The sequence below is a fragment of the Dendrobates tinctorius genome, unplaced genomic scaffold (genome assembly GCF_039654945.1).
Source record: "Dendrobates tinctorius isolate UK_male_01 unplaced genomic scaffold, ASM3965494v1 ptg000097l, whole genome shotgun sequence".
In the NCBI taxonomy this organism is placed as follows: Eukaryota; Metazoa; Chordata; class Amphibia; order Anura; family Dendrobatidae; genus Dendrobates; species Dendrobates tinctorius.
The window spans coordinates 1,051,146-1,064,586 of NW_027361765.1; the positions used below are offsets into that span (position 1 = coordinate 1,051,146).

General features: G+C 41.4%; 1 protein-coding gene across 1 annotated transcript in view; it reads right to left on the reverse strand.

The window, feature by feature from the left end:
• Positions 1–209: 209 nt before the first annotated feature.
• The window catches only part of LOC141098892 (proto-oncogene Mas-like), a 140,237-nt gene continuing 127,005 nt past the window's right edge, over positions 210–13,441 (reverse strand). The window contains exon 3 of the mRNA XM_073586860.1: positions 210–4,360. Coding sequence (XP_073442961.1) covers positions 3,054–4,079 — 1,026 coding nt within the window. The 5' untranslated portion in view covers positions 4,080–4,360 and the 3' untranslated portion in view covers positions 210–3,053. The remainder of the gene's footprint in view (positions 4,361–13,441) is intronic.

A 13,441-nucleotide genomic window follows, 5' to 3' on the forward strand; every position in this document is an offset into this window, starting at 1 on the left:
TAAACCGCTGCGTTTCCGCACCGAGTGCACATACGCTTAAGTAGCAATAACTCTGGAATGTTTCATCATTGTTTTTTCGTCACATGTTGTACTTTATGTTAATGGTGAATTTAGGTTGATATGTTTTGGATTAATTGATAAAAAGTATCAGAAATTTGACAACAATTTTTAAGAACAATAGCAATGTTCAAACTTTGAATCAATATCCCTTTAATCCAGAGAGTCATACCACACAGAAAAGTTAATAAATAACATATCCCCCATGTCTTCTTCACATCAGCACCATTTCTAAAATGTTCTTTTTTTTCAGGATGTTAGAAAGTTTAAAATTATAGCAGTATTTTTTCAAGCAAACTGACAAAACATATTTTTTTAAAGACCCATTCAGCTTTGAAGTGACTTTGGAGGACCAACATATTGGAAAAACCCAAAACTTACACCATTTTAAAAATAACATCTCCCAACATATTCAAAAGTGCTGTCAGAAAGTTTATTAAGGCCTCAAGTTATTTTGGGGAATTAATACAAAATGGCAAAACAGGAAAGAAAAATATTATTTTTACCACCAAAATGTCATTTACTTCTGAACAGTTCACTATATCTGGCAGACTTTTCAGTCACTGTTTGTCCACGAATTGCCATGGCAAACATCAGGACCACACAATCCTGACCTCAGGGTACCCATGGGGTTAAAGAGGGAGCCCCCACACTCTGTTAACCATCTAGATGATGTAATGGCTATCAACAGCAATATCTAGTGATTACATGGCCATGGCCAACGCCAACACCGAACGTGGCTGATGCATCAGGGTGTCAGCTATCATCATGTACAGCTTATAACTGTTGCAGTTTTTCTTATAGGGGGATGCTTCTTCTCATAAAAACAGGCATAAAAAAGACATATTGGTCACTAAGGGGTTAAATATATTCATGTTCCGTAAATTAAAAAATGCAAGTTTTTAAAGTCTGAAATCCGAGTGTTCGATCTTTTTACGATACGACTGTTCATACTTGTAAACCGTGTTCTGAGACTAATTGTTAGGCCGGGGTCACACTTGCATGTGTAATGCGAGAAACTCGTGTGAGTCTCTCGCATCTATACCCGACACTGCCGCCGGCACTTGGGACCGGAGTGTGCAGCTGCATAGAAATACATGCAGCCGCACACTCCGGCAAGTGTGACCCCGACCTTAGGCTGCATTCACACATCCATGTGAGAGTTAAATGGAGAGAAAAATAAGTACATTTTGCCAGCTGTTCATTATTTTTGAACTTTTTTTAATCTATTGACTCTTAGGCCTGTTTCACACATCCGTTTGACACCATCAGTCAAGATCCGCCGATTTGCAAAAAAAACAGATCCGCCATTTTGCTTGGCGGATCCGTTTTTTTCTCAATGAGTTGCATTACTGGCGGATCTTGACGAATGGCCATCCGTTGGATCCGTTTTTTTGCGGATCCGCCAAAATTTTGGCGTCCGCCAACATACCTGGACTGACAATGTAATGTTTTTTCGGGCGGCCGGATCCGCATTTTACATTGCGCATGCCCGGAGGACTTGCCTCGGCCGCAAATTTAACCCTAAACTCTGTTCTGGCGGCTGAAAGTTCTCTCTCTCTCTCTCTCTCTCTCTCCTCCCCGGGCTGCAGTTCCTTTAAGATTCTTCCTTCGCCGTATCCGTTAAAACAACGGTCCGGTGGCAAACGTTGAGGTCAGTACTGGAACGGATCCGCTTTTTTAGCGGATTTTAACTGACACAAAAAACTGATGTGTGAAACAGGCCTTAGCCACGCATCAGTTCAAAACAATTGAAATTCAGATGTAACTGTGAAGTTCAAAGTTTGTCATCAGTGTCATCAGCTTATTTCAGATCTCTGAGTGATGTTAGCAGGTTGGGAAAGATAGCAGCACTAATAGCCATGGGTGGAAACTGGAATAAAACATTTATAGGGATAAAAAAAATTCAGGATTTGACTCTAATTAGTAAAATAATTATCGTTGATAGGTTCCCTTTAATAAGTTTGAATTGCAGTAAAACTACTTTACAATTTATACGTAATCTTAGTGTCTTTTATGTGTATATTTATTAACTTAAATGAGGTTCTTACGTTAACCTTTGTTCAAAAATACATTCAGTTTTCTTTACAGCATAATGTTACACATTACACATTGAGGAAAACATGAGCAGGATTTTAATGGGACCTAATATCCCCAAGGAGAATACTGTATATTTCCCCTGCATTCTGGACAGGCATCATTTATTGTCCACATTATTATGTGTTGGTAAAACTAATGCTCCTGTATCATTAGTAAGTAGACTACAGTATAAGTATAATTTACACTATTAAACTGACCTAGTAGATTGATCATTGCTGACATGTTAACACATAAATAGCACAATAAAAATCATTATTATTGTACAAACATTGAATAAAGTAACCCGTGATCCTCCATATAGATATAGCTCATCCAGATGGATTCACTTCCTTCTATCATCTCTGGTTGGTGGATTCTACAATGTGCCGGTACAGTATACAGTAGCTCACCTTTAGTAAACTCTAGCTAACATCTTTTTTATATATATATAATCTTTACATTTATGCAATTTAGTAAAAAAAAGAAAAACCTTGAGAAAAAATAAACAAAACTTACACCAAGTTAAGGAGAAAAGAAGAAAATTCTTCCTCACCATAAGCAGATGCCTAACATGAAACTTTTCAACCCAGTATAAAATCTATAACAGTGCCTCCCTACCATGTTCCTTTAATAATACTGTTGACTGGTTGTGTAGCAAGGGGGGCTTCCATTCAAGTCTTCACTATATAAAAAGCCAATTTCTCATATGTCCCAACAAAAAAAAATGGCTTTCAAAACTAATCATTGGCAACATGGTAGAAGGCACTCGAATACTTATGTGGTATAAACTACCTCTATAAAGTATATCAGCAGAGCTGTCAACGCTGGACATCTTCATCTTTGGAGTACAACAATTATTGTATGTGCCATTTAAGTACAATGAAATAAGCCATTGTAAAGGTACATCCAGTCTTCTTTTATTTTAGAAAGTTCAGTGGTAATGTTACGGTCTCTTCTGCTGGTTTTCTTTGCTCCCTCTTGTGCTGATTCCAATCATCTCGAAAAACCGCCTGAAAAATTGATAGTAGTGTAATTTTTCCATCTTGACCTTGACGGCCAACCAGGAAATAGACAAATGGATTTATGCTACTGTTAGTGGCAGAAAACAGAGAAAAAAGGTCCATGATGGGAAAAGAAGGCATGGCATGGTGTTTGTACCATACGAGTAATAACACTCTCATGGGCATTCCGAACAATAGGAACACTAGAACTGTTACTGCAATGACAATATATAACTTTTTATGCTGTCGATACTGAGAACTTGTCCTTACTTTGAGGAGCAAAATTAGACTTGAAACTGTCATGGATGGTATAAAAATTGCAAAGCTAATGCTACATATGATGATGAAGGTGATTTTACATTCCTTACCAGATTCCTTTAGTATACCTTTACGGTTATAGGTTATATTGTAACAAAATGTAAACTCAAGGACACATAGAATACAAGAAATGATCCATATTAGAGTGCAGACAATAGAGGACATATGCCTCGGTCGGTTGCAATGATACCATATGGGAAAGAGAACAGACAGACATCTTTCTATGCTAATAGCTGTTAGAAGACATAGGCTAGTGTTGTAGCCAAAGAGACAAGCTAAAGTTAGTGTACTTATCAAGTTAATAACATGTTTATCCTCATACTGTGATTCCAGGTGTGGTATCAGTGTAAAAAACAATGCAAAAATGTGCATAACAAATAAAGACAGCAAAAACGCCGCATCAGCCAAGGCAAGGTTAAAAATATAGATGGACGAAGTGGTTCTCTTAATCTTAAATGAGAGGTACCAGACTACAAGACTATTGCCAGCTATACCAAACACCGATATGACGATGGTCACTGGAGAGATCATTATATTGAATACTGGTTTGAACAACAAGGTATCATTATTCCAGTATGGTGTTCCTGGAAGCGAATTTACAAAACTTGTGTTCCCTGATTCCATTCTTAATCAAGAAGAAAAATGGCAAAAGTAGAGGTAAAAATCAAAACGGAATAAATAACACAGAAAGCAAAGTAGTGTGTGATGTTATAGATACGCGGAGCTACTGGTGATCACATAGGCACGAAGCAACCAGATTCTTTATGATGTTTTAGATTGATGGAGTCATTTCCAGATTCTTATTTGTTTAGGTTGATTGGCAAACAGTCTCTGAATTATATATTTCTTCCAGAAGTAAACATGTTCCTGCCGCCTTCCATCTGCTGCTTTTACCACCATTAATTCTGAAGAAAATAAATGAAATGATGAAATATTAATCACCAAAACATAAAACAAGGAGCAGTGAATAAGACTTTACCAATCTAGTACACATACCCTACAAGCTTTGCCATAAGCAATAACAACATTTATCAAAGTAATCCAAGTACATCTATATATATAAACGCCTTATCGTGTCTGTCTGTAACCGAAATCGCGGGCCGCTGATTGGTCGCGGCCGCCAGGACCAATCAGAGGCAGGCGCGGGCCTTATCTGTAAAAAAGAGAATTAAAATAAAAAAAGTTATTCTCACCTTCCGACAGCCTCCTGTCTTCTTATCACGTGCCCAGCCTCGCGCTCCCAGTAATGCTTTGCAGCTTAGACCGCTGATGACATCACTCTCTCGAGAGCAAGAAAGAAGACCGACGTCACTCTCGCGAGAGCGAGAAAGAAGACCGACGTCATCAGCGGTCTAAGCCGCAAAGCATTACTGGGAGCGCGAGGCTGAGCACGTGGAAAGAAGACAGGAGGCCGTCAGAAGGTGAGAATAACTTTTTTTTTAATTTTTTAATATTATTTTTGTACAGGGCCGCGGCAGTGATTGGTCGCGGCTACAGGGCCGCGTTGCTGCAGAGGTCGCGGCTCACAGAAAGGGGGGTAAGGGGACCATGCATACCAGGAATGGGGGGTGAGGGGACCATGCATACCAGGATAGGGGGGTGAGGGGACCATGCATACCACGAAAGGGGGGTGAGGGGACCATGCATATCAGGATTGGGGGTGAGGGGACCATGCATACCAGGATTGGGGGGTGAGAGGACCATGCATACCAGGATTGGGGGGTGAGAGGACCATGCATACCAGGACTGGGGGGTGAGGGGACCATGCATACCCCAAAAGGGGGGTAAGAGGACCATGCATACCAGGATTGGGGTGAGGGGACCATACATATCAGGAAAGGGGGGTGAGGGGACCATGCATACCAGGAAAGGGGGGTGAGGATACCATGCATACCAGGATTGGGGGTGAGGGGATCATACATACCAGGAAAGGGGGTGACGGTGAGCATACATACAAGGATTGGGGTGTGAGAGGACCATGCAAACCAAGAAAGGGGGTGAAGGGACCATGCATACCAGGATAGGGGGGTGAGGGGACCATGCATACCAGGATTGGGGGGTGAGAGAACCATGCATACCAGGAAAGAGGGGTGAGAGGACCATGCATACCAGGATTGGGGGGTGAGAGGACCATGCATTCCAGGATTGGGGGGTGAGGGGACCATGCATACCCGAAAGGGGAGTAAGAAGACCATGCATACCAGGAAAGAGAGGTGAGAGGACTATGCATTCCAGGATTGGGGGGTGAGGGGACCATGCATACCCCGAAAGGGGAGTAAGAAGACCATGCATACCAGGAAAGAGAGGTGAGAGGACCATGCATACCAGGATTGGGGGGTGAGAGGACCATGCATTCCAGGATTGGGGGGTGAGGGAACCATGCATACCAGGATAGGGGGTTGAGGGGTAGCATGCATATCAGGATTGGGCGTGAGAGAACCATACATATCAGGATTGGGCGTGAGAGAACCATACATATCAGGATTGGGGGTGAGAGAACCATACATATCAGGATTGGGGGGTGTATTATTGCATTATTATTAAATCTTCAAAAATAAACTGCATATATATTCTAGAATACCCGATGCGTTAGAATCGGGCCACCATCTAGTCATAGATATTAGCACTTTATTTGTACATCACAAGAGAAATTTTTCAAAAATAGACCACTTTTATCTTTGAAACAGAGTTGTGTTCAATTTCCATTTACTAACATTTCAGAAGATGAGTAGTGATTAGTGTTGAGCATTCCGATACCGCAAGTATCGGGTATCGGCCGATACTTGCTGTATCGGAATTCCGATACCGACTTCCGATATTTTTTCAATATCGGAATTCGGCATCGGAATCGGAAGTTCAGTTGATTGACGGCCTGACGTCATCATGATGCGCGGTGTGTGCGCATCATGATGCGCCGTCATTTCGGGCCTTCCGGGGGTCTCTGCCGGCCTGCCGGGGGGCTGTGCCGGCCTGCCGGGGGGCTGTGTGGACTGCCCGGGGTCTGTACCGGCCTGCCGGGGGGCTGTGCCGGCCTGCCGGGGGGGCTGTGTGGACTGCCCGGGGTCTGTACCGGCCTGCCGGGGGGCTGTGCCGGCCTGCCGGTGGTCTGTGCACCCTGTGGGGGTCTGTACCGGCCTGCCGGGGGGCTGTGCCGGCCTGCCGGGGGGCTGTGCTGATGTCCGGGGGTCTGTGCAAGCATCGTCCGATGGGACTACAAGTCCCATCGGGCGATGCCTGCTACCATGACAGTGATTGACACATTAGCCAATGATGGGACAGTAGTAGTCCCATCATCCGGCTAATGTGTTAAATGTTAAAAAAAAAAAAAAAAAAAATACTACATGCATGCTACATACATACTACATGCATACTACATATATACTACATACATACTACATACATGCTACATACATACTGCATGCTACATACATACTACATACATACTACATACATACTACATATATACTACATACATACTACATACATGCTACATACATACTGCATGCTACATACATACTACATACATACATACTACATACATACTACATACATGCTACATACTGCATGCTACATACATACTACATACATACTACATGCATGCTACATACATACTACATATATACTACATACATACTACATACATGCTACATACATACTGCATGCTACATACATACTACATACATACTACATGCATACTACATATATACTACATACATACTACATACATGCTGCATGCTACATATATACTACATGCTACATACATACTACATACATGCTACATACATACTACATATATACTACATGCATGCTACATACATACTACATACTACATATATACTACATACATACTACATATATACTACATACATACTACATATATACTACATACATACTGCATGCTACATACATGCTACATACATACTACATACATACTACATACATACTACATGCATGCTACATGCATGCTACATGCATGCTACATACATACTACATGCATGCTACATGCATGCTACATACATACTACATGCATGCTACATACATACCACATACATACTACATGCTACATACATACCACATATATACTACATACATACAATACATTCATACAATACATACATAGACATACAGTACATATAACATAGAGTAACATACTTACCAATACTTGTCACATTGTTCCCCGAAGCCATTGTCTATTCCGGGATAAATATTAACATAACAAACCACAAAAATACTCACCCACGATCCGAAGCAGTCCACGAGTGTGTCCCACGACGATCTTGGGTAGAGAACTGCAGCATCAGATGATGCTGCCGTTCTCTACGGGCTGTAGGAATCCAATGACGGAAGGTAGGTATCCTTCCGCACTGTATTCCTCCGCCACTTAAAAAAAAAAAGTCCCTAGTCTCACTTTATGCCATTGCTGTGTGGGAATTTCCCACACAGCAATGGCATAAAGTGAGACTAGGGACTTTTTTTTTTTAAGTGGCGGAGGAATACAGTGCGGAAGGATACCTACCTTCCGTCATTGGATTCCTGCAGCCCGTAGAGAACGGCAGCATCATCTGATGCTGCAGTTCTCTACCCAAGATCGTCGTGGGACACACTCGTGGACTGCTTCGGATCGTGGGTGAGTATTTTTGTGGTTTGTTATGTTAATATTTATCCCGGAATAGACAATGGCTTCGGGGAACAATGTGACAAGTATTGGTAAGTATGTTACTCTATGTTATATGTACTGTATGTCTATGTATGTATTGTATGAATGTATTGTATGTATGTAGTATATATGTGGTATGTATGTAGCATGTAGTATGTATGTGGTATGTATGTAGCATGCATGTAGTATGTATGTAGCATGCATGTAGTATGTATGTAGTATGTATGTAGTATGTATGTAGTATATATGTAGTATGTAGTATGAATGTAGTATATATGTAGTATGTATGTAGCATGTAGTATGTAGCATGCATGTAGTATATATGTAGTATGTATGTAGTATGTATGTAGCATGCATGTAGTATATATGTAGTATGTAGCATGTAGTATGTATGTAGCATGCATGTAGTATGTAGCATGTAGTATGTATGTAGCATGCATGTAGTATATATGTAGTATGTATGTAGTATGTATGTAGCATGCATGTAGTATGTATGTAGCATGTAGTATGTAGCATGCATGTAGTATATATGTAGTATGTAGCATGTAGTATGTATGTAGCATGCATGTAGTATATATGTGTTATGTATGTAGCATGTAGCATGCATGTAGTATGTATGTAGTATATATGTGGTATGTATGTAGCATGCAGTATGTATGTAGCATGCATGTAGTATATATGTAGTATGTATGTTGCATGTAGTATTTATGTAGTATGAATGTAGCATGTATGTAGTATGTAGTATGAATGTAGCATGTATGTAGTATGCATGTTGTATGTATGTAGCATGTAATTTTTTTTTTTTTTTTTTTTTTACATTTAACACATTAGCCGGATGATGGGACTACTACTGTCCCATCATTGGCTAATGTGTCAATCACTGTCATGGTAGCAGGCATCGCCCGATGGGACTTGTAGTCCCATCGGACGATGCCTGCACAGACCCCCGGAGCCTGCACAGACCACCGGCAGGCCGGCACAGCCCCCCGGCAGGCCGGCACAGCCCCCCGGAGCCTGCACAGCCCCCCGGCAGGCCGGCACAGCCCCCCGGCAGGCCGGCACAGCCCCCCGGAGCCTGCACAGCCCCCCGGCAGGCCGGCACAGCCCCCCGGCAGGCCGGCACAGCCCCCCGGCAGGCCGGCACAGCCCCCCGGAGCCTGCACAGACCACCGGCAGGCCGGCACAGACCACCGGAGCCTGCACAGACCCCCTGGCAGGCCGGCACAGCCCCCCGAAAGGCCCGTACAGACCCCAGAGAGGCTGTACAAGGGCAGGAAAGGGTTTTTCTTATTCCGATACCGGAAGTCCCATAGACTTGAATGGGACTTCCGGTATCGGAATCGGCGATACCGATACTTTTTTTAAAGATCGGCCGATACCATCCGATACGATACTTTGAAGTATCGGACGGTATCGCTCAACTCTAGTAGTGATTACATAGATGGCTCCTTCCTCTTGCTTTATTTGGAAATACAAGGCTTTTTGGATGGGGCTTCCAGTTTAGGAGTCATTATTCATATAATGTAGCCCTTTGCCATTTACTACACAGTAAGAACTAACTTAACATAATATCCCCAGATGCATTACTCAGCACTACATGCAGGGAGCTGGATGGATATGGCTGTAAAGAACAAACTGAGTTTTTATATTCATATTTTTTTAATTATAAAATGTAAAAAAAAATTTCCAGTAATATTTAGAGAGAAGACACATTAATCTGTACATAATTTAAAAAAAATCTAAAAAGGCTAAATACAAACATAATTAATAAACAATATATGTGATACACCCAATATATTACAGTATAAGGCTAAGGTTACACTACCGCATTTTCTTTAAGCAGAGAGAATCCGGCTGATTATGCTAATCACACGTTTATCACACGCTGATCAGAGTGTGATCCGATTTAAAGGGATGTGGAAAAGATAGGAGAAAAAAATGTCTCCATCTTCTACATTTTGTCAGTCTGTTAAAATTGGACCCCTCAGTCATATGTTATCCGAGTGTGGTCTGATTATTTTGACAGACTCATTGACTTGCATGGATGAGTGTGATCCAATTTACGGATGAAAATTGTGCATGCTGTGATTTTTTTCCATTGACAGTCTCGGTCCAAGAAAAAAAATCAGGAAAGCGCACGGCTCCATAGAATAACATTGGTTCAAGTTTGAGCCTATGTTTTGTCAGATCGCACTCGGAGTGAAAATAAATGAGACATGAGACATAAAGCAGTCTGAGATAGCCTTCCATTCTTTGTCGATCTGGGTTATTTCTTTGTTACAGAATGACAACGACAACATGTCATATCTGTTTCTTCCACAGTTGGTAAGACACCACAGGTTTCCTCTGTTATATATGCGAACTCAGCTACTAAACTAAAAATCTGCATAACCACCAGTAAAATATATACACACATCACTAGCAACAAGAACAGCGTTAAGGAAAATTAGGAAAATCCTAAATGTTTAATGCCTAAATATAGCAAGAGAGCGCAGGATTACACTTACCAGTTTTTGAACTTAATATGTTGCTTTTTAGGGCAAATAAACCCAATGCCTTTGCCAAGATTATAATAGAAGTTTAAAATACAGATATCTCTGAGACCTTGTTATTTGTTAGGGGATGGGGTATTATGACAAACTGCTAAAAAAAAATTTGCTACGTCACTATACTAAAAACTCATGTTTGGCTGGAAATTTGACTTCCAAAATCTCCATACACCCCTTTGGTGTCTGGATCTTAAGCTGGCGATATGGTGACATCAGATAACCATCAAATAAATGGTCCTTAACTTCCCACTGAATGTGCACATTTAACTTTAACAAATATATTAGTTTTGTATCAATCGGCTTTCAGACCCATTTGGTGCTGCACAGTCACTCATGGGTAGAGAAAGCATTGGCAAAAATCTGTGACCACACTTTTGATAGTTGTTAACCAAAATTTATTCCTCCTAACATTATATCATCAAAGGTAAGGACTTTTAATTAATGTGTTCAGCCAAGGAAAGAAAAAATTGTTCCTATATCCCTCTACAGTATGTGTGACTTATCTCCAATTAAAAAAATAAGTAAAATTTTACTATCTGCTGTCAAGGAAAAGTCAAAAGGCGAAGTAAACGGAATATTATCAGCACCTAATTAGTCAGACTGGTCTGCATATTAAGGAGCCCATACACACTAGACTAAAGTCGGCTGAAGTTGCCAATATCGACTGATTCAGTCGACATTCTAATTTGTATGGCTGCAGTGGCTGACAGATAGTAAGGAGACATATCAATTTGAAATGTCCAAAGTCAGATTGTCAATTAGATATGAGCAAATCTTTCAAGGTTCAGTTCGGTTTGATTCACGGAATGTTTAAACGTTTGCCGAACATGTTCGACGAACGAATGGACGAACGTACCCTAAACCCAATAGATTCAGTGGGAGGCCAAACCAAACGTATACGCAATACCTTAAAGGGTGTCAAAAAGCTTCCCAAACAGCTAAAAATTAGGGGCAGGCACTGTGAAAAGTGGTATCAATTGACCCCCAATAGAAATTCATAAATGTCACAGCAGCAGTCAGCCATGGGTAATACTCGAGGTATCAGGGTCTGGCCCAGCATTTACAGCTTGGAATTGAAGTTTCTATGGGGACCTGGTGGTTAAGGGAGTGGTATAAGCCTTCATAGCTGGGAGAATGATACCTAATGCAACAACTTCAATTTTTTTTTCCAGCCACACTCAGATCACACAAACATCACTTTCATACAGTACTGTTGGTAGAAAAATGTAAGAAAGGTAATGCATGTTTTTGACTGATCAATTGTCCCACAGTAGAGCCTTTTATAATGGCACAGAAGCAGTCAGCCATGGCCCATGCATGAGGTATCAAGGTGTGGCCCATCATTTACAGCTTGGAATTGAAATTTCAATGAGGACCTGGTGGTTATGGGAGCGGTGTAAGCCTTCTTAGCTGGGAGACCTGATACTTCATGCAACACCTCCATTTTTTTTATTCCAGCCACACTCAGATGGCACAAACATCAGTTTTATACAGTAAAACTTGTAGAGAAATGTAAGGAAAGTAACACAGGTAGCTGACTGAAAGTAATTGCAGGTCTACCTGTCTGCCTGTCCTACTTACACAGGCACCCCACCAGATGGAGATCCAACTTTCAAAAAAATATTTGTCACACACCACTAAAAAGGAATCAATTTCAACATATAAACAGTGCAAAAGGCCTCTGACACACCTTCTAATACAGGCAACCCACCACATGGAGACCCAACCTGGAGTCTCCACATTTAAAAAAATAATTGTCACACACAACTAAAGTTTGCATCAATGGAGACCCAACTTTCAAAAAAGTAATTGTCACACACCACTAAAAAGGAATCAATTTCAACAGACTAAAAAAAAGTATAATAGACTTCTGACACATCTTCTACTGCAGTCAATCCACCAGATGGAGACCCAACTTGGAGTTGCCACATTTAAAAAAAATGTTATAACATCAGCAGCAGTAGCAGCAGCAGCAGCAGGCACAGAAGACGCCACAAAGATGACACAGACTGCAATAACGCAAGATCAATGCATGACACTAAAAACGACATCATCGCCCAGTCTGCCCAGTCTGCAATGGGTGAAAAAGTCATTAGAGATTCATGACTTGTTCTTTTTGATGAAACTTAGTCTATCACTGGATAGCTGGATGTGCTTATCCGCCAGACACTACCAACAGCGCTGAAAATGCATTCTGAGAGAATGCTGGCTGCTGGGTATGACAAAACCTCCAAGGCATGACAGACCACTCTTCCATTTTTTAAGACGAAAATGCAAATGGGTCCAAACACACTCTGATGGCATTGATATTGAGCTCCAGATACTCCTGCACCATCCTCTCCAGTTGTTCACAATGTGTAAGACTTATACTCTGTTCTGCTGGTGCACGGGCTGGTCTAAAAAATGTGTGAAACAGCGCACAGAAAGTGCTTATGCCACTTACACTGTTGCTGCTAATTTTTTTTGCAATGATGCCTTGACATTTCTGGGGTTGGAATTCTAGAACTTGGATACATACGGTGTGCCTCACTGCTGTCTTAGGAAAACCACTCTTAAGATTGTCTACAAGCATGTTTTGATACTCCAGCATGTCCTTTCCCTTTCCAGGGAAGAAGCATCTGGCTAAATTTACTTCTGTACCGTGGATCTAACAGAGTGTCAACCCAGTAGTCAGCACTATCTCTAGCCCAAAGAATACGTGCATCATGTTGAAGACAGTGCAGCAAGATGGCACTCATGTGCATTTCCATGAGGTCAAAGCCCATGGTGTGTTAATGGCA